Source organism: Macaca fascicularis, chromosome 11 (genome assembly GCF_037993035.2).
Source record: "Macaca fascicularis isolate 582-1 chromosome 11, T2T-MFA8v1.1".
NCBI classification, from domain to species: Eukaryota; Metazoa; Chordata; class Mammalia; order Primates; family Cercopithecidae; genus Macaca; species Macaca fascicularis.
In genome coordinates this window covers 134,614,174-134,636,320 of record NC_088385.1, presented here as the reverse complement: position 1 = coordinate 134,636,320, position 22,147 = coordinate 134,614,174, and the positions used below count along the sequence as shown (strand labels likewise).

The window sequence follows — 22,147 nt, the reverse complement described above, 5'->3', positions numbered from 1 at the left end:
ATAATTTATATTATATATAATATATAATATATATAATTTATATTATATATAATATATGATATATATAATTTATATATTATATATAGAATATATATAAAATATATATAATATATATAGAATATATATAAAATATATATAATATATATAAAATATATACAAAATATATATATAATATATATAAAATATATGTAATATATATAATATATATAAAATATATATATAAAATATATATATAAAAGTTTATTAAGTATTAATTCACATGATCACAAGGTCCCACAATAGGCTGTCTGCAAGCTGAGGAGCAAGAAGAGCCAGTGAGCCAGTTCGAGTCTCAAAACTGAAGAACTTGGAGCTCAATGTTCAAGGGCAGAAAGCATCTAGCACAGGAGAAAGATGTAGGCTGGGAGGCTAGGCCAGTCTAGTTTTTTCACGTTTTTCTGCCTGCTTTATATTTTAGCCACACTGGCAGCTGATTAGATGGTGCCTTCCCAAACACAGATTAAGGGTGGGTCTGCCTTTCCCAGTCCACTGACTCAAATGTTAACCTCCTTCAGCAACACCCTCACAGATACACCCAGGATCAATACTTTGCATCCTTCAATCCAATCAACTTGACACTCAGTATTAACCATCACAGCTACTATGGCCTTCTTGAATACTCCCTGTCTTAGAAACATGCAGCCCATTCAAATTTTTGTGTCCAATGCCTGTCTTAATGACCAGAAGTGACTTCCATAAGGACAGAGACTACAGCTGACTCACTCCATTCATACCACCTAACAATGCCTGGCACATGGTAAGCGTTTCATCAAACTTAGGCTGGAGAAATGAAAGAAGGTAGAGGGGAAGATGCAGACAAGACTGAAAATGGTAACAAGATCTCTGGACAGATAGATGTAAATTTAGTATCCTACGTATACAATGTCTATAACTAGGAATTACTCTATACATTATATAAAGAATTTCTGCTAATCATTGAGTGCAAGAGGGAACGCTTAAACAAAACCTCCAGTGAATATGAGTAAGCAACTGCAGAAGGGGAAACATATAAGGCTAACACCCACATGACAAGGTCTTCAAACTCATCAGTATTTATAAAGTGCAAATTATAAAAAAACAAGATATTATATGACAATTTTTAATCAGGGCAATTTACGAAGGCAAATAATGCCAAGGATTTCCAGGGATGGGTGGATTTCGGCATCCACATTTGTTGTTGACTTGAACATGGGCTAGCTCAGCCCTCTGGGGAGAAGCCGGATAGTTCCTACTCTACTGAGCGCACTCAAGGCCTATTAAATAGAAGCCCCCACACAAGTATATGTATCAAAGCAACCCTCCAAGTGAAGTGCCTTTCCCAAGATCATGGAGCTGGTGAGTAACAAAGCTTGGGTTTGACTCCAGCAGCCTGGCTCTAGAGTCCATGTTCTTGGCCACTATGCTATGCAGACAGGGAAAAGGTTAGCAGAAATCAACATCTAATACTCTAAGCAAAGCCTGTAGAACACTGAGTTTGCCTCTGAAATGTTCAGTTCTCAAATCACAATATGATATGAGACTGGTACGTTCTATAAGATGAATGACAATAGTTTTTCATGGCTATAGGGACTAAGAGAAATTATGCTAATGGATGTCTCAGAGGAAAATCTTTAGAGACACAAAGGCATTTACACGCACAAACAAGATGAACTTTATTCAGATGCTTCCTACCCAACCTTTAAAACAAAGAGAGGGGGGTACAACACAAAAGCGCATTCCAATAAAAGCTATTCTACAGGGAACAAAGCAGTGGAGTTCCAGAGAAGCCAGTTGCTGCTGGATGGTAAGACTTGACAGAGACAGAATCTAGAACATGACCACAGAGAATAGATTGTACAGTTGGCCCGTCATATCCTTGGGTTCTGCATTCATGGATTCAACCAACTGCAGGTGGGAAATATAGTATTACCAAAATGCAGAACTCACATATGTGCAAGGTTGCCTCTAATTCCTGCCCTTAAGAACTTTTTTTTTTTTTTTTTTTTTGCAAAACCTCTTCCTAAGAGCAGCTGAATTCTTAATAAGAGTTAAGAAGCATAGTTTGAGATTGTATATTTCTGACGAGCTTCTAGGTACATGCATATTCTATACTGAAGGCAAAAGCACGAACCTTAATTTAAGACACAGTAGGAAGTACTAGTTATTTCTTTCATGATTTCTACAATGGCATTTATGATGAGAAAATCCTTCCCCTAGGCAAGATGGTGAAGTTTAGTTTTATGTGTCAATTTAATTGGACCACAGGGTGCCCAGATATTTGGCCAGATGTTATATCGGGTGTGTCTTCAAGGGCATTTCTGGATGAATGCACATTTGAGTGGCTGAACTTTGAGAAAAGCAGATTGCCCTCTCCAATGTGAGTCGACATCCTCCAATCAGTTGAAGAGCTGAAAAGAATAAAACTGTTGAATAAGAAGAAACTCTCTCTGCCTGACTGATTGAGATGGGATATTGGCCTTTTCTGTGTTTCGGTTTTGGACTGAAACATCAGCTCTTCTTGGTTTTCAGGGCTGCCAACATTCAGACTGAAACTTCTACTATCAACTCTCCTATTTATCAGGTCTTTGAACTTGGACTGAAACTACACATCCACTTTCCTGGGTCTCCAGTTTGTTGACTGTAGATCTTGGGACTTCTCAGTCTTCATAACCATATGAGCCAATGTCTTTCATATATATATATATATGAGAAAGTATATTTTATATATGAATATATATATTTATATACATATATATTTTTATATATGAATATATATTTTTATATATGAAAATACATATATGCATTTTATGTATGTGTGTATATATACACACATAAAATAGCATAATATTATATATATTATATATAAAATAAGGAGTTAGCTCAAATTATTGGCTCTGTTTCTCCGGATAATTCTAATAAAGATCAGATATTCATATTCACATATGTGAAAAATGTATATATATATATAATATATTCTTCTAGTGCTGTCTCTTTGTGTGTATGTCTAGCTAGCTGCATATTTTAAATTTAGCTCTGGAATTCCTTTAAAATTTATTTTGGCATATGATGTGAAATGGGAACATGATCATAAATCACAGACTGACATCTGCTGAATTTTGTCTAAATTCAACAAGCAGAGGAATGATTCCTTCCTGTAAAAATTTTCAAAATTAAATTGAAATATTTAGTTTTTGGCACAGCAGTTGCACTCTAATTAACATGCATCTCTCAATCTCCATTTTAAACCCAGATTTCACTCAATTATCATACTTGCGTAAGTACTGACCCTAACAGTGTTCTCCCAAATTGCCAGTTATTTTCTCCATACCATGTTCAAATAACTTGTTGCTTTCTCCTTAAATCATACTGGATTTTATAAATACTAGCATCTGCTTTCAAGTGGTGTATTATGTTGCATTGATTTGCGCCTCTAAGTGCTAGTACCAAGACAGTTTGATTCATGTAGTCTTACAATATGTTTTACTATATAGGAGTATTATTGTCTTCTCAACAACCTTCTTTATCATCGTTTCATTGATGATAAAATTCCTTCTTCTTAAACATTAACTGTAGAACTTTGGTTAAGCTCCTTCTGCCAACAATAAATTTAGATTTTCATCATAGATATGGGTGTGAATAGTATGATGATGAGTGTCTTTGGTTACATTTTAATGCATTTACAAACATAAAAGTTACATCACATGCAACTTAAAATATCGGATGTTCTCTTTTCTGAAGACTCCATGGCCATGAATCCATGCATTCAGCTCACATCTCCACAGATACCCCACTAAATACCACCGAAGTATCAAAACAAATACTTTTCAGCAAACAGTGTAAGATGCAAACCACCAGCAGGAGGAAGTGTTTATCTAAAACAGTGGAAGATGGAGAGTGGATAAAGCTGTTAAAGTGTAAGATGGAACAGAGACAAAAGACACCACAGTCTGGAGTAAAGTGAAGATGCCAAGAGGGTCCTCTTTGGAATCCCACAGGGGCCCTTGATTCCGCATTGGCAAATACAGTGGTAGATGGGAGAGAAAAGTGCAGTTGAATGCAAGGAAACTGATTAACATTTTGTGTATAGAATATTCATCTCCATTTCCCTACCTCCCCTCACTGAGTAGAAGATAGAATGCTTTATATTTACCTCAGTGGAAAAGAAAGCAAAGGAATCTTCCCTAAATAAATTTAGCTAACCTCCAAATGCCAAGCTTTCCAGTGTGGTTGCTGATGCTGGCATCTTGAAAAGAGATGGAGGTGGCACAGGAATTCTGCAATCATTGTGGCCCGAAGTTACACATTCAGCATGGTGGTGTACAAAGCCAGAAAGGACCTAGATCCTCGATGGCTCTCTTGAATAGCCCTGGAGCCCTTACCTCTGGATTCTTCATCATGTTGAAAATTAACAAATCTCTACGTAGCTAAGCAACTGTAGAGAAGTTTTCTGTTACTTGCAGCTCAAGACAATTCTCAGTGATATATTGGAAGGTAAATGGCAGCAAAAGTATGCTAAATCCTTCGCTTCTATAAATATATTTAGGGAAGAAGTAGACGTGTTAACATTATTTAGTGTTACAGAAGTAATTACAAAAAGAAGTAAAAGCAGGAGAGGTTAGATGTGCCTGCTTCTGGACAGGGAGCAAAGTGTAGAGAGGGACTGATGGTCATCTGAATTTGTTTATTTTGTAACTGACAGATAAAAATTATATATATTTATTGTGTATAGCATAATGTTATATATATCTCTCTCTCTTATAGAATGGCCAAATAGAGTCAATTAACATATGCATCACCTCACATTTCATTTTTTGTGGTGAGAAGACTTAAAATCGACTCTCAGCAATTTTTGAGAATACATTGCTGTCAACTATAGTCACTGTGTTGTACAAGAGTTCTCTTGAACTTATTCTTCCTGCTCTATTTTTACTGTATGTGTGTATTACTTTAACAACAGTAGAAAACATATTTTTTGTTATATACAAACTTGTATTCTAGATCTATATTTTAAGCAATCAATATATTTGAATTATGAAAAGTGAAGAGGCTAGCCAAGATGCTCACCTTAAAACCAACACCTTCAGCCTCTACACAATGACAAAAGTAACACGCCCCTGCAGAGAGGTCCAAGATTTCCCTTAGAAAGCAGTTCTTAAATGAGATTGAAATGCAATGTGATTAAGCACTATAATAAAATAATTCCAAGTGTTATGAAAGCAACCAGCTGGATCAACTAATGACCTAGAGAGTTTTTAGGGAACATTTCGTGGAAGAGAGAACATTTGCACTGAATCTTGAGGATTAAGGAGGAGTTTGCTAGTCAGAGCAAGGACAGGCAGAAGACGTTGCAGAAAACTTGGGCCAGTCTGACAAAAGCACACAAATGTAAAAGGCCATAGGGCACTGCAAAAAAGACGTTGAGTATCTGACAGGAAATTTGAAGGAGGTGGCATCAGATATAAACTGGGGTAGGAAATAGGTTGAGGCCAGCGGATAAATAATAACAAATCCACCTGTAAGCCACCAGCACTTTCTTCTCTTGCTCGCTCCTCAGTTGGTGTCCACACTGTGATATTTGTTTCAGATGTACAGTTACCCCAGTACCTGCCCAGTATGTCATCTCGTGCTGCCTCCTTCTGTCTTATAACTCCTCCAGAAACATAAATAAAGCAAGGACAACGAACCTGGCTTTCTCTTTTGGGGTCAGACAAATGTCCCGGACACTAGAGGGATCTCATTTAGGCTTGTTATTCGAGACATCAAACATTGAAAGCCAATAATCTGTTTCTAATTTATATCTCAGGAGGAGAGGAGACTTCCTTAAACTGAGTAGAATTCATCTATGTAAATATAAAAAATAGCCACGCAGGTAAATTTATCACTGGACAGCAGGTTGTGATGAGAAATGTGGTGAAATGGCAGAGTGAGGAATCATGTTTGTGGCAGAAACAGTTTGCTGTATACTCAATTACCATGTATGTTTCTGCAAATTATTAAGAGGGGCAGTTAGGGCCACTGTCTATAGGGACTGCTTCACAGCCTCCCTAGCTTTGCTTTCAGATGTGGTTCTAGTTGTAACCAATGGGGTGTGATAAAAAAAAAATGTGTATCACTTCCAAGTTACATGATTTAGATGTGTCTACACATCTCTCTCTTTCCCTCCACCAGCTGGGGAAGATAATTCCAAGGCCCTAGGCCATGGCAGAAATTAAGACAGGGGAGTAAGTCACGTGTCAACCATCATCAGTGATGTTAGATCATTGTGTGTGAGAAATAAAACATTGAGCATGGGAAGCCACTGAAATGCTGAGGTTCATTGGTTACAGCAGCAAGAATTACTTAACACAGTTTTTAATTGGTACAACTATGACCCTTTAAACTGATAAAATGTTGAAATAAATCACACAGCTCTCTTAATCAACACTGCAGTTTCATGGGCTAAGTGGAGATGAAAAAGCGTAACGTGAAATCAGAGTGAAGGGCTTTGAAGTCGATGTGTTAGATGCCCACAAGGATCCAGACATGAAACTAGCAGGCATTACTAAAAATAGGAAGTAGAAAAATTAGACCTTAATCTAATACAAATTTTAATCATTTATAGGCAATATCCGCTATTGAGCAGGAGAAAATTGTGTACACCTTGTTCCCATTTCCATTTATATTTCTTCCAAATTGGACATTTCAGAGATTGTTTAAATAATATCAGAAATGTGCTAATAACTCAGGAAACTCTGTTATTAACTTATTAGGGGCAGCTGAGACTTATAACAGAGGTCAAAAATAAATCCATGTTGGAAAGCTAAGTCTGTCATCAACTCATTTATCTAGTGAGACAAATCACTTCGTGTCTCTGAAATTCAATTTCCCCCTTGTCACATGGGATCTACTTCCTAATATCCCCCAAGAACACCATGAAGTAACTCAACTATGTGCCCCATAAACATATGAATCAGCTCAGATAAATGTCATACTCAAGTTCATTTACTTGGGGATTCGAATTCAAACTGGCTTTCATTCACTCACTCTTTCCATCCATCTACAAGGATTCTTCCCATTGTGATGAAACAAAAAATTCAATTCCAATGAGCTTAAACAAAAGTTAATGACAGTCATAAATGGCATGTCTAAGGATAGAGTGGCTTCCAATCACAGTTGAAAATCAAAGTTCAGAAAATGTCATTTAGACACTTTTACTGAACTCGCAACTCTGATTTCGATGGTGTCAGATCCTTATTCAATCTCCTTTTCATGGGAAGAAAAATATCCTTCCATTTCATGTTTGATTTCCTTCAAGTTCAGCAAGAACTAGTAAAAACTGATTTTCAAGAAGTACCCAAAAAATAATTTTGTGAATCTCCTTATATCACCAGATGGGTTATGTGTTCATCTTTAAACCAATCACTTTAATTAGGAGGACAGAATTTGCTGATGAGCCCAGCCATGGTCATATGACCCACCCTGGGCACCTGAAGTATATCAGTTTTCCCCAATCCACAGGCTGGGCAAGAAGTGGATCCCCCAAAGTACTCATCAGAGTATTTTTGTAACAAGAGAGCAAGAGATGTTAGGTAGAGAGATCAAAACCAGTATAAATGCCTACTCAATGCATTGCTCAAAGCAACAAAATGTATCTAAAAATATAATTATTCAATGGCTATCCTATTTACAACCTAACAAACCTGTTGATGTCGAAAAAGAAACACCAAGAGTATACCCCTGATGGTACAGACACAAAGGCAACTGCCTCAGAGAAAAAACTTACAGTTGGGATTCAGCAGGGTATTTTCAAATCACAAGATAGAGAGCTTGAGCTCAGTACCCACAAAAAAATCAATGCCCAATTGCAATCGAGTACCCCTATTTTCCTAAGAAATAGTTTAATTATTTTTTAATCATATTCTCTTCTTTTCTCCTTTCCCCTTTTCCCACTTGCTGCTTCCCACTTCCTACTTGGTCCCTTAGAAATGAAAATACAGCCTTTTGCCTCCTCCTTCACCAGACACTTCTTAGAGGGCAAGATCATCTAACTCCTGAAGAGCTAACTGTCAATTTACAGACCCAATCATGCCCGTTATGGAATATTCACTTCCAGGGGTTGTCTCGGAACTTCCAGCCTCCGGGAGGGTATATCAAAAGCATGTCTGCTTAATCATTTTTACATCTTAACTTCTGCCTAGGAAGGTGCCAACTCAACTGTCAGGTAGATTAGCCACCGAGCTAGCAAGAGGAACCTGTCTGTTGCTCACTTACCCTCACTACCTTATGGAAGTGCTTGCTTTCTGCTCCAAAAGGGAAATGGCACGTTTACTAACTCATTTCATCCTTAAAGATGCTTTGTGCCCCTTCCCCCCAAGCTAGCTTCAGAATAAATTTACTTTTTTTATACCTGACTTCACTCTGGTTAATTGGACTCTGCATGTGGCAAGCAGCTAACCCGCTTTTTGGTTACACATTGAATGTCCAATATTCTTACTTTAGATACTGAGTCTTCATCAATGATGTCAGTAAGACAGGGATATTGTAGGACGTATCCATAAGTTACCCAACCAGGAATATGGCCCTGTCCCTGCCCCAGCTCCCTGCACTTAGCTGGCATGCATGTTGGATCTGCGTGGTTACTGTTATCTTTGGTGGGTGCCTGCATTCTAAGGTTCCCCACAGTTCCCACCATTCCCTGTTGCCCACCTTCTCCCCTGGCCCAGCCCACTTCCCTCATTTATATCTTGTTCTATCCTTCTCATCATACTGAGAAGTCTGCCTTAGATGTGATCAACACTGAAAAAAAATGGGGCTGGGAAATAGATGTGGGTTCCTCATATTTCACTTGAGCAGAACCAGGGTCAGTTTATAGTCCCTGACCTGACCTTCCTTCCTCTGTAAATAGTAACACACCAGTAATCCTAACTAGCTTGAGGGGGTTAACATCATGTAGGGAATATTGTGCATCCTTTTTCCCAATGCAGTCCATTGTTTTCAAGCACATGAAGGAAAGTGAAACACACGTTGCCTGGCGATGTGACATATTCCTAGAGAACATGTTTTAATGATTCATTGAAAGTATGTTATCATGGTCATATCGATGGCATGCATGTGAATGGGTATTTCTCAAATGCCCAAACAGCACAGTGTCAAGTACCGTCAACATCCCTTCAGCATTTATGCTTACACGACTAAATTGCTTGGTCAACCCTTTTCTTCAAAGTACAAACATAACTTTCTTACAAAGCACAAACTTAAGTGTAGGTCTCTATGTGAATTAACTTATCAAGGCAACAAAAAGTCAAGGCTGGGAAAGAACAATAGCGACAACAAAAAAAAAGTGAAAGACAAACATAGCCATGGCCTTGAGGGATTTATGATTTGGAAAAAGAAAAAGTTATTGTTGTAAATAGATAAATGATAGATAGATGATAGATAGATGAAATATAAACTAACAAACAATAAACTGTTTGATTAAAGTTTTACAAATTAAACTGTTTGATTAAAGTTTTACACATTGCCAGAGTTCAGAGTAAAGAAGAGATCAATATTGTCTGGAGGTTATCATGAATGTATCATCAGCAGAATCCAGTAAGTGAAATGTCACTGCAATAACTAAGAATTATTTATTATATGCTAGGCATTGCTGAAACACTTTGCATTTATTAATTCAATTCATCCCTAAAGAATCCTGCAAAGTAGATACGATTTTACAGAAAAGGAGACTGAGGTAAAAAGAGTTAAGTAACTTGTTTAAAGTACAAGGCTAGTGAGTGATGGGGCCACGATTTCAACCACCTGGTTCTAAACAAAGTCCATTCAATGAACTAACACTCTACTGTCTCCTTTTACCTGCGAGAGATCCTATCCACTGTCCTGTTTGTCCTGACATCCTGAAGTCATTGATTTATCTTTCTTTCTTTATGACCTTATTTACAGCAGCTGGTTCTGGATTTTACTCAAATCTGGATGCAGTAATTGCTTTCTATAAAAAGTGAGAAGCAGAAAATCTCTATAGATTTATATATAATTACAGGGGTCTATATACAGGACATTGTCACAGGGGATGTGACAACCAAAGTGAAGAGAGATGTGAAGATGTGAGGCTGCTGGCTTTAAAGAGACCATGAGTAAAGCAATTAAAAAGAAAAAGTCAACTCTAGAAGCTAGACAAGGCAAGAAAAGGAAACTGCCCCAAAAGCCTCCAAAAGGAATCAGTCTTGCCAACATCTTGGTTTTAACCTTGTGAGATGCATTTCACACTTCTGACCTCCAGAATTGTAAAGAATAAACTTGCATTGTTTTAAAGCAGGAAGTGTGTAGTTATGTGTTATAGCAGCAGTGGGAAACTAATATGTTATGTTGCTTTCATCTTTCTGTTTTTTGGTTCAATTGCTGGCCAACCCTTTTCTATTAGTACAGAATTTAGAGGGACTTGCTTGGGTATATGTACATCCACAAGACTGGCTCCCTGAGGTTGGCAATGCTTTGTCTCTTCTTAACTACACATCTCCAAAACACCAAGCAGGGTCTCACCCACTTCATGCTCTCATACCAGTAGTTGACTATGCAGGTAAGTAACTCAGATGAAGAAAAAATGAGAGAGCTGTAGGTGAGGTCACATCAGCATTGACAATACCTCTTGGTTTGAATGGCTTGGAAGGCTGCCAGATGACAACACTACATCCAACCAGAAGTCACTGAACTAAGAATTTTCTTGAGCCCATTAAAAGCCAATGGCACCCCATTCATCCAGCCCGTCCTTTACTTTCTCATTCTCTTGCCAAATAGCGTAACAGAGCCCCTCGTGGGTCCTTTCTGACTGGTCCATTGACTTTCCTCCCAGCAATCCCCTCAGAAAATGAACTATCTGAATGGAACCTCCAGTTCTTTTGTTACTGTTGTTTTTGAGTCAGAGTCTCGCTCTGTCACCCAGGCTGGAGTGCAGTGGCAGGATCTTGGCTCACTGCAACCGCTGTAGATTCAAGTAGTTGGGACTACAGGCACGTGCCATCATGCCCACTAATTTCTGTATTTTTAGTAGAGACAGGGTCTCACCATGTTGCCCAGGCTGGTCTCAAACTCCTGACCTCAAGTGATCCTCCTGCCTGGGCCTCCCAAAGCGCTGGGATTACAGGTGTGAGCCACCAAGCCTTGCCCACAAGCTCCAGTTCTGAGGCACACAGGGCAAGATCCCCTGAAGCCAGCAGCTGCATTCTCACCTCTCAGGGGTCTGCTAAGAGCATGGTGATTTTTTTCCATGGTGCTGTGATAATTCCTTCCATAAGGTAAAATAAAACTGCACTTTGGGTCAACTCAGGTAGATTTTCTCACCTGGAAAATGTAGGCTTTTACCTTCCATTGACAAGTAAACTTAATGTTTTGTCCTAAATATTTTGAGGTTGCCGTAAGTCCGGAGGCACAACATTTTCCATGATAAAGGTCTGTAGTTAACATGTAATATTGAAAACCACCTAGCTTTGTATGTAAAAATGATTTAGTTCCTGATGGTTTCCTTATGAAAAAAGGGGGCTTCTGAATTTCTCATATGACAGATACCAGGTAGGTAAGGCTCAGTGAGAAGAGTCTCTTTATGCTGATGGTGAGCCCTTGGTGCTCCAATGTTAAAGTAAAAGGAAAGAAAAAGACAAAGGCAGAATTACTAACAGGACTCTTGGGAACTGAGTTAGGCCACAAGTAGTTCACGAATGAGCAGCAGAAATTTTGAACTCCATTTGGTTTGAAATGTCATCTTCCTTCTGAGAACTGCCAGTAAATGATGCTACAAGTTCCATCGATGATTATCTCTAATGACAATTTGCCAAGTTAAGCATGAGTTGAAGGTGTTGTCTGTCTGAATGATGGAACGTGTAGTGTATTTAAATGGCCTTTTACTTCCTCCTCTCTCATTCAGGATTTGCTCTCTTTCTGTGCACAGACCTGACCCAAGACCCACACTTCTCTCATTTAAATTCTCATGTTTCCGCCGGGCGCGGTGGCTCAAGCCTGTAATTCCAGCACTTTGGGAGGCCGAGACGGGTGGATCACGAGGTCAGGAGATCGAGACCATCCTGGCTAATACAGTGAAACCCCGTCTCTACTAAAAAATACAAAAAAATAGCCGGGCGAGGTGGCGGGCGCCTGTAGTCCCAGCTACTCAGGAGGCTGAGGCAGGAGAATGGCGTAAACCCGGGAGGCGGAGCTTGCAGTGAGCTGAGATCCGGCCACTGCACTCCAGCCTGGGCGACAGAGCCAGACTCCGTCTCAAAAAATAAAAAATAAAAAAATAAAAAAATAAAAAATAAATTAAAAAAAAAAATTCTCATGTTTCCTTCCCCTTCCTTGGGTAAACCAGCCAAGGAACCTGAATCTCTGCCCCATTCAGGCCTTGCATCCCTTTGGCTGTGGACCCAGGATCCACCAAAACCCACATACAGAAAGCTTTGGGCAAGGTTAGCCACATCCCCCAAAAGTATGATTCCCCAGACGTCCAGACGAGGGTGCAAGGAATGAAACCTTTTGCTAAGGTGGAACCACTATGCTAACGCAACAAGGTGAGGAGATCAAGGACCCAAGAGCTGCCTGAGTTGTCCACACAGGGCCACAATCCACCAGAAGCAGACCACCTCCAGCTGAGAGCCAAGCCTGCTCACAAGTCCTGGGGTTGAGAGGAGAACTCCCCCAGTTACAAAGTTTCCTGGCCCACCATCTTGGAGAGTGGAAACTCAGCCAGGTTTATGGGAATTCCCAGAAGTCGCACCCAGGAACTTCCACTGGCCTCTCATTGGCCAGACCTTGTCAGCTGGCTGCACTGCTGGGAAACATAGCGTTTTGTGTTTCTTGGTTTGTTTTATTTTCTTTTTAGCTGGGCCCATTAGCAGCAGGGTTCTGCAAGTAAAGGACAGAATTGTTTAAACTGGCAATACAAAGATTTGGTGAGAGTGAAGAGCAACTGGGAATTTTGCCATTCTTTTTACAACAACAACAACAAAAATTTACTTTTGTACCAACCTAATACATCAGTTGGAGAAAAGGTTGACAGTTTCTTACATGCTTAAATTTACACTTACAATATTGCCCAATTATTCTGCTCTTAGCATTTGCCAGAGACAAATTAAAGCATATGACCACATAAATATTTGTCCATGAATGTTTGTAGTAGCTTTGTTCATAACAGCAAAGCCTAAAAACAATGCAATGTCCATGAACACATGAGAAGGTAGACAAATGGCGGTAAATCAACTCCCAGCAACAAATACTACTCTGCACTAAAAATGAAGTGAGTCACCAATTCACGTATCAGCAGGATGAATCTCATAAACATTTGTGAAGTGGAAGAAGCTAGAAACAATATGCTGTATGAATCTACTTACATGATAGTCCAGAAAAGGCAGATCTAATGTATAGTGACAGAAAGCAAATTGGTGTTTGCTGGGTCTGGAGTCTGTGGGGGTATTGACTGTGAAAGGGAATGAGGAAACTTTCAGGATGAATGGAGTATTCTGTATGTTGATTGTGATGGAGTTTGAACAGGTGTATGTAGTTGCCAAAATGTATTAACTGTGCACTGAAAATGGATGTGTTTTAATGCATATAAATGATATCCCCAGATTTTAAAAAAACATACATTTGATAAACTAAAAATACACAGTACACAAATCCACTCCAAATACGACCACTTATCACCACCTACCACACTCCCACCATAGTCTAATTCAACCATCACCTTCTACCAGGATAACTGCAAGAGCCCTCAACCAGTTGACCTACTTCCACTCTTGGGCCTTGGTGCCTGATCTCTCCTAGAAGCCAGAGTGAGCCTTTAGTGAACATGTTATGTCCCTCCCTGGCATAACATTTTCCAAATATTTCCTTGGGATTAGAATAAAATTTGAAGTTCTTACCTTGGTATATCAAACAGGATTAAACTGAGCTGTGAGTCATAGGAGGCCCCAAAATGCAGTGTCTTAAAGAAGAGAGGAGTTTCATTTCTCTCTCATGCCACTGTAGCCTAGAGGCAATCAGCCCAAGTCTAGTCCCAGAACCCCAGATCCTCTTCTCTTGTTGCTTCACTGTGCTGAACTTCCATTCCTAAGCCCATTGTGTGACCCCAAATAGATGCTGGTAATCCAGTCATGACACCCACATTCTAGCCACCAGGATGTTGGAGGGACATGTATCCTTCCATTAAGAACATTTCAAACCAAACACTGCATGGTCTCACTTCTAAGTGGGAGCTAAACATTGGGTGCACATGGACATGAAGATGTGAACAACAGACACTGGGGACTACGAAACGGGGAGGGTGGGAAGGGAACAAGGGTCCAGAAACTATCTATTGGCTGCTGTGCTCATTACCAGGGCGATGGGCCAGTCATACCCCAAACCACAGCATCACACAACACACCTATATTACAAACCTGCACGTGTACCTCCTGAATCTAAAAAGTTTAAAAAAAAAATCAAGGAAATTTGAGGCACCACTCTCAGCCATATCAAGTGTCAATCACAGGGATACCTGCCTTATGAGGAGTAAAGAAAGCTGGAAAATATAGTCATTATTCTGTCAAGCTAAAAAGGAAGATTCCTATGCTGACGAAGAGAGGAGAGAATGGATACTGAGGTGGGGAAACTTCAGCATCAGCCACACATGTCCTATCAAGGTCCACACGGGTCTGACCTTGATCACTTTCTTCCGACTGCTCTCCCTCTGCTTCAGCCACCTGGCCATCTTGTTTCTCCAGCACATCAAGCTTAATCCAGTGTCACTCACCCTCTCCTGCCTGGACAGCTTCTCCTAAGTACTTACAGCTCTCCTTCCTCTCTTCATTCAAGTCTCTGTTCCAAAGTCAGCCTTCTCAAGGAAGCCTTCAGAGCAACTCACTCAAAATAGCTCCAGGTCACTCACTATTCACTCACCAAGCTTTGGTCTGAAACTTGCTCCTAAAGATGCATTTTACCTTTTTGAAAATTACAGAAAAGAGGCCGGGCACAGTGGCTCAGGCCTGTCATTCCAGCACTTTGAGAGGCCAAGGCAGGCGGATCACTTGAGGTCAGAAGTTCGAGACCAGCCAGGCCAACATGGTGAAACCCCATCTCTACTAAAAATACAAAAATTAGCCAGGCATAATGGTGGAAGCCTGTAGTCCCAGCTACTCAGGAGGCTGAGGCAAGAGAATTGCTTGAACCTGGGAGGTGGAGGTTGCAGTGAGCCAAGATCCTGCCACTGCCCTACAGCCTGGACAGCAGAACAAGACTCTCTCTCTCTGTATACACACACACACACACACATATGACTCCCAGCAACAAACACTACTCTGGACTAAAAATGAAGTGAGTCACCGATTCACGTAACAACAGGATGAATCTCATCAACATTTGTGAAGTCTGGCCAACTGGCCCCAAAGGCGCCACGACTCCTAGCAGGACCCGGCCATCGGAGCAGAGGAGCCCTGCACGGGGCTCCAGGTGCACCTGCGCCCCCTCCAGATCCCCAAACTCCAGGGTCAGCTCCCTCCACCTGGACACACCCAGAGACCGAGGTTGGGGGGAGTGGGGGGAAGCTTCCTAAAAGCAGAGCACCAGCGCCACAGACGCAGCTCCTGCCTCACTTTTGCTGTGCAGGGCACCCAGCACTGGGTGCCACCCGGGACCGCACGTCCAGAGGGAGTCCTGAGACTATATATGCACACATATATGGAGAAGAGGCCCGGGTTTGGTGGCTCAGGCCTGTAATCCGAGCACTTTGGGAGCCCAAGGCAGGTGGATCACTTAAGGTCAGGAGTTCGAGACCAGCCTGGCCAACTTGTTGAAACCCCATCTCTATTAAAAATACAAAAAATTAGCAGGCTTGGTGGCACATGCCTGTAGTCCCAGCTACACAGCAGGCTAAGGTGGGAGAATCGCTTGAACCCGAGAGTCGAAGTTTGCAATGAGCCGAGATCTCACCACTGAGATCCTGCAATCCAGCCTGGGCGACAGAGCCAGACTCAGTCTCAAAAAAAAAAAAAAAAAAAAAATTACAGGAAAGGAAAATTCTCCTGACCCCTACCAATTCCCCCCTCTCCAATCATGTTTATATACTTGTATACTTGGAGGTCCAGGGAGAAACAGGGCACTCTTTCTAAACCATAGAGGGCATATTTGTGAAAATCTGGGTCTAGTTGGGAAGCATCAACTTCAAAGGCTATGGGTTTCCAGGGAACTCGAGGCTGTGCGTGAGGCATCCAGGACAGCAAAAGCAACTTTTCCGTTTCTCTCAGCAATGTTCAGTCCCACGCGTGCATGGCTCGGCTTCAAGAGCTCTTAGGTGGAAAGGGTTCCAGGAAAAGAGGATGTGATTCCCCACTCTGAGACCCTGACGGGCACCCGTGTCTGGCAGGGAATGGCTGTAGGGATGCTGCGCAAAGGTTCCTGCCATTTTCTATCCGCACAGGTGATCTGAACTGAGGCAGGGTAGGTACCCAACGGTTGGAGCCGAATTGAACCGGAGAGCCTTGGAGCCGAATTGAACCAGAGACCGGGCTCTCCCTCGTTCTAGTACCACAGTTGGGCTGACCTAGCGATAGGAAATGGGACACTGTGGATCCCAGGGTTTGGGGACAATCTTCAGAACCTTTCTCTTACCCACATCCTCTTAACTACTCTCAGGCAACACCTTGGAGACGCTGGAGTCCCCAGCTGGCCCCAAAGGCGCCACAACTCCTAGCAGGACCCGGCCATCGGAGCAGAGGAGCCCTGCACGGGCGCTCCAGGTGCACCTGCGCCCCCTCCAGATCCCCAAACTCCAGGGTCAGCTCCCTCCACCTGGACGTACCCAGAGACCGCGGTTGCGGGAGGGGTGGGGGCGCTTCCTAAAAGCAGAGCGCCAGCGCCGCAGACGCCGCTCCTGCCTCACCTTTGCGGTGCAGCGCGCCCAGCACTCGGCGCCGCCCGGGACCGCACTTCCGGAGCGAGTCCTGAGACCCGCCCACCGCTCACCCGAGGTTCCCGCCGGCCGCCCACACTGCTGGGCAGCGCCGAGAGCAGTCGAGTCGGCAGGATCCTGCCGCTCCACATCCGTGCGAGGTTCACCCGGAACCGCTGCTCGCAGTGGGGCCGGGACGGCGTTTCCCCGACGGCGTCTGCAGCGGGTGCCGCTGATCCGCCGCCGCACCTGCAGACCCTGCCCCAGCCCAGCCCCTCTGCATCCCCCACCCCCACCCGCAGCCGCCCCAGCCCCAGCCCCGCCTCGCCTTTCCGGACCCGGCTTTTCCCGCTCCTGGTCCCCTCTGCCTCCAGCGATGCCAACCACCGGCTCCACCACCTCCCGCCCCGCGCAGTCCCCAGAACCTCCCATTTGCCCCGCAGTCCCCCACTTCCCCTCCGGCGCCCCCGCCCGGGCGGGTGGAGAAAGCCCCCAGCCGGGAGCAGAGACTGCGCGGGGACTGAGCGGAGGGTCCGGGATCCTTCCAGGGCCCCTGTGGCAGCGCTGGAAGAAGAGGCGCGGGGAGAAGGCGGCGTCTCCGGACGAATCCGCTCCTCCCGCTGAGAAACTTCGCTGTGGCCACCGGCTTTCTTGGCGCTGGGCGGCCGGCGTTGCAGCCCTGGGCAATTCCGGCCAGATCCCCAGGGAGCAGAGACAGAGTTGGACCCTTCACCCGGCCGAGGCCCGGCGGGGCTGGGGCAGCATTCTCCAACCCCCAGCTTATGGGGCACACCCTGCTCTGGCTTGACTGCTGGGAACACCTGGGGTTAAGAGGCCCATGAGGCTTAGTATAGAAAGATCTATTTGTACATGGGGCAGGGGTGGGGGCGCGGTCCCAAGATGCAAAAAAGTGGAAGGAGATACGTGTAAGGTTAAGTGGCCCATGTGGATTAGTATGGAAAGATCTATAGTGACATGTGTACATGGGGCTGGGGTAGGGGGCGCGGTAACAAGATGCACAAAAAGCGGGGAAAGATACATATGCCACACCAGAAACTTAACAGTGATGACCTCGGGAAAGGGAAGAGGAATAGGACATAGGGATAGGGGAACATTTTATTTTTCAATCCATGCTTTTCCTGCACTGTTTGATTTCTTTCCTCAGTGCACTTGTGTGCAAGTGTGGGGGGACTCAGGAAAGCAAACATGAGTGCCCCAGACTTGTCCCTGCCCCTGTAGTCCTTTCTGTGCAGAATCAGGCAGAGGGGGCCTGCGTCCTCTGCCCTGGCCCCTCGACCTTTCCCTCTGATTTTTAAAGCTCTGTCTTCTCTTCTGTTCTTCCAGTGGCATCTGTTCAGGTTACTGATGCAGGGGTCTCACAGGCCCTGGGAGGGTCTGGACCTCCTGAGGGCAGGATTCTGATCCTCTTTCCAGAATGCTACAGATCAAAAGCCAACTCTTGGGAAATCAGAAACCTCACAAGGAAAGTCTCAGAGTCCAGCTGCAACCCCTTCTCCAAGACAGTCGTGCCTGGCAGGCCCCCCACCTCTTCCCATCCTGCCCACCGGGCCCAGGCAGGTCCTGCTCCCACCCTCACTGTCTCTGTCCAACATCAGAAAGGAAGCCTGACTTTCCTATTTGTCACCAACATTCCTGCTTATCAGAATACTCCAGAGGACGTCCTGAGCCCCAGTGCGTTAAAACACACACAAAAAAGAGATCAAACAAAGATAAACAACAGAGAACCATCTAGAAAAAATTATAAATCCGTCATTCCCCCCGCCCCAATCCCTCCCCGTCCACCAAGCCTGGACACACTAGAGAAACATGAACCAAGCCTAAGGGGGTTGGAAGTCAATTTGAAGAGCTCTCCCCAGCTAGAGAGAGCTTCTCCCAGCTTCCTGGGGCTGGAGGTTCAGGCTCTGCGGGCAGCCCCACTGGTTTTCACAGTCAGCTTCAATGACCATGACAGGGAAGACTGCTGGGAAAACTGGCCAAGCTAAAAAGTAACGAAATTGTTGGTTCTGATAGGCCGGACTGCAGCAACTTCACAGAATTATTTTGTTTCTGGAAATGAACTATATTCATAATTGCCCAGTTCTTCATTTCATTTGGCTAACATAACCTGGCTTTGAGAAACAGTCATAAAATAAACCCTCACGGGGTTGTAGCCTTTTAAAGTGACGGGGTGTTTTCTTCTATTTTGTGAAGCCCTAGCGTGACCAGAGAATAAATGCACTTTAACTGTGTTTAATTTCTGAGTTGATGAGAATGGTAACACGTCTTATTATTTATGGCTGATGAACCAGAGACTGTTTCACCCTCCACTCCTCTAACCAGGGAATATAAATAAAAATTTTCCCCCAAAATGTGTCCTCCAACTCTTGCTCTCTGTCCTCTTTAAAATCTCATGAATTTCAGCTCTCATTCCCCTGCCCCGTCATTCTCCTTAGCTGAGAATAGTGAACTCTCAGCTGCAGAGGCAAATGAAGGCCCTGGACTAGAATTCCATCAACTGAATAAATGAAGCTATAGCAGCCTGGCTGATGTCAGGAGTGAGGGGGTGGGTGGGACAAGCACCATTCCCTTCTGCCTTCCCTTCTCACACCTTCCTATTCTATATTCTATACCACTATTGAATAATTATTAAACATGCATAGATGTATTTTTTTCTTGTTCACATGTTGAAGATAGTGGCTGCTCCATGACACTATGTCCCTGAGTGACTTCGTGGAGCAGAGGCCCTCTGTATGCCAAGAGTGAACATAAGGCAGTAAAAGGAAACAAAACAAAATGAAAACACTTTTTTCATTTACTTTAATCCACTGCAATTTGTGGAGAGAATATTTGTTATTATAGTACAGTACACCAGGGATTTGGTGTATCTATAATACATAAACTGATATACTTCAGGACTCAGATTTCATTATACTCACTTACCTACCTTGGTTTCCTGAAGATTGTCTAGGATTTCCTACAAGTTAATTACTAAATATTGGAGTAATATACTTCTCATTTCAATGGAGTAGTCATACTTGAATAAGTAGTTTCTGGGTGATTATTATAAGTAAGCACTGGGTGAGGTACATGCAGTAAAGGAGGTTAGGGACCTGCACAAATACCTGGGATACATTTCAGACAAGGGCACAGAGTGGAAGCTGTCAGAGTCCAGAGAAGAGAAGGGTGGCCACATCCCCTCCCACCTAGTGCTCTTTATTAACTCTGGTTATATTTCCATTCCTTAAACAAGCCAAGCCCAATTCTCACTCATGGCCTTTGAACTTGCTGTTCTGTGTTTCAGGAATGCTGTTCTTATCATCTTCTTTTTAGCTTAGATGTGACTGTCACAGTGAGGTCTCCCCTGGCCATCCTATGCAATGAAGGGCAAGGACATTATCTTGCTCACTGCTACATCCCCAGAATCCGGCATGTCCATGGCACATATCAGACACAATAAATATTATTGAAATGAGGAAAAGAAGATTATTTTTGAAAGTAACTTTTAATTCAAAGCTTTGGTGATATGAAGGTTTTAATGGTGGAAACGAAGAAGATGAGAAAATGGTGTTGCATAGCAAATTTATGGAAAATGGAAACAAAAACATGAGAGATCACAGAAGTAAAAATTTTTGTACCCAGTCAACCAACAAACCATCAGGCAAAGAAATAATCAGATTTTCCAAATATCAAAACCTTTGCCATTGGTCTGCAAGCATACAGAAGAGATAACACTCGGCTTTCTAAAGTTTAGTGCTGTTGAACTCATTAGAAACTGAATTTTGAATTTATAATAAGAATTAATGCAATTCAAATGCCTGTCATGTGAAGTATGACACAGCTCTTAATTTTTAATATTATTCTGCCTTTTAGATGCATCCCCTGGAGGAACAGACAGGAATTTAAGACATGGCATTATTTATGAATATTTAACTATGTGGCTAGCTACAGAAGAAGCAAAGACACCGATGATTTTTGCATGTTGTACTAGACAGAATAAAGAACTCCAAAGATGTCAACATCCTAATCTCTAGAACCAGTGAACATGTTAACCAGTATGGCAAAGGGGACTTTGCCATTGTAGTCAAGTAAAGAATCTTGAACTGTGGAGATGATTCTGAATTACCTGAGTGGACCCAATGTAATCACAAATGTCATTATAAGAAGGAGGTAGAAGGATCAGAGCCAGTGAAGATTCCAACACAAAAGCAGAGGTAAGAGCGATGCAAGTGATGGCTTTAAAAATGGAAGGGGGCCATGAGTCAAGAAGTAGGGGCGGCCTCCAGAAGCTGGAAGAAGTAAGAAAATGGAATGTCCCCTATGGCCTCCAGAAGGACGCAGTTCTGCTGATACCTTGATTTTAGTCTGGTGAGCTGCATTTTGCACTTTTGACATTCAGAACTGTACAATCATGAATTTGCATTGTTTTAAGCTACAGAGTTCATAGTTACTTGTTACAGCAGCAAGAGGAAACTAACACACCTGTGAGGAGTCATTTCCCCTGATATGGTGTGGCTCTGTGTTCGCCCACCCCCAAATCTCATGTTGAATTACAATCCCCAGTGTTGGAGGAAGGATCTGGTGGGAGGTAATTGGATCATGGAGACAGACTTCCCCCTTACTGTTCTCACGATAGTGAGTGAGTTCTCATGAGATCTGATTGTTTGAAAGTGTGCAGCATTTCCCCCTTCTCTCTCTTCCTCCTGCTGGAGACGTGCAGGACATGCTTGGTTCCCCTTCACCTTCCGCCATGATTGTAAGTTTCCTGAGGCCTCCCCAGCCATGCTTCCTTTACAGCCTGCAGAACCATGAGCCAATTAAACCTCTTTAATTTACAAATTATCCAGTCTCAGATAGTTCTTTATGCAATGCAAGAACAGACAAATATCCCCTCCACCCATCATCTCAGGCTCAGGTAGCTAAAGAAGCTACACAGCTAGACCGATGGCTTCCTGCACCTCCTTAATACTCAGTGATGGTTGATTTTTTTTAAAAAATGAGATACAAAAAAAGTCTGCCAAAATTGTATTATTTTGGCACTTGGAATGATGCAATGACTTCTTTTGTAATTTATATGTTGAATAGCTCTCCCCTGTAATTGAATCACGGTGGGAAAATGAGTTCTTTGTTAATAAACAGTGCCTCTGATCTCATGGATTGGCATTTACTTCTGAAAACGAAGAGAAAGAAAGAATGGCTTAGATTTCCTCATCTGAAGATGAGGTTCTAAGCCAAAGTTGCATGCAA

General features: G+C 42.8%; 1 protein-coding gene across 1 annotated transcript in view; it reads right to left on the bottom strand.

Annotated features, from left to right (window-relative positions):
* The window catches only part of LOC123567686 (uncharacterized), a 38,657-nt gene extending 17,005 nt beyond the window's left edge, over positions 1 to 21,652 (bottom strand). Inside the window, exons 1-3 of the mRNA XM_065525226.2 lie at positions 21,643 to 21,652; positions 21,027 to 21,136; positions 16,895 to 17,724 (exon numbers count right to left, since the gene is read on the bottom strand). Coding sequence (XP_065381298.1) covers positions 16,895 to 17,724; positions 21,027 to 21,136; positions 21,643 to 21,652 — 950 coding nt within the window. The remainder of the gene's footprint in view (positions 1 to 16,894; positions 17,725 to 21,026; positions 21,137 to 21,642) is intronic.
* Between the last annotated feature and the right edge of the window lie 495 nt (positions 21,653 to 22,147).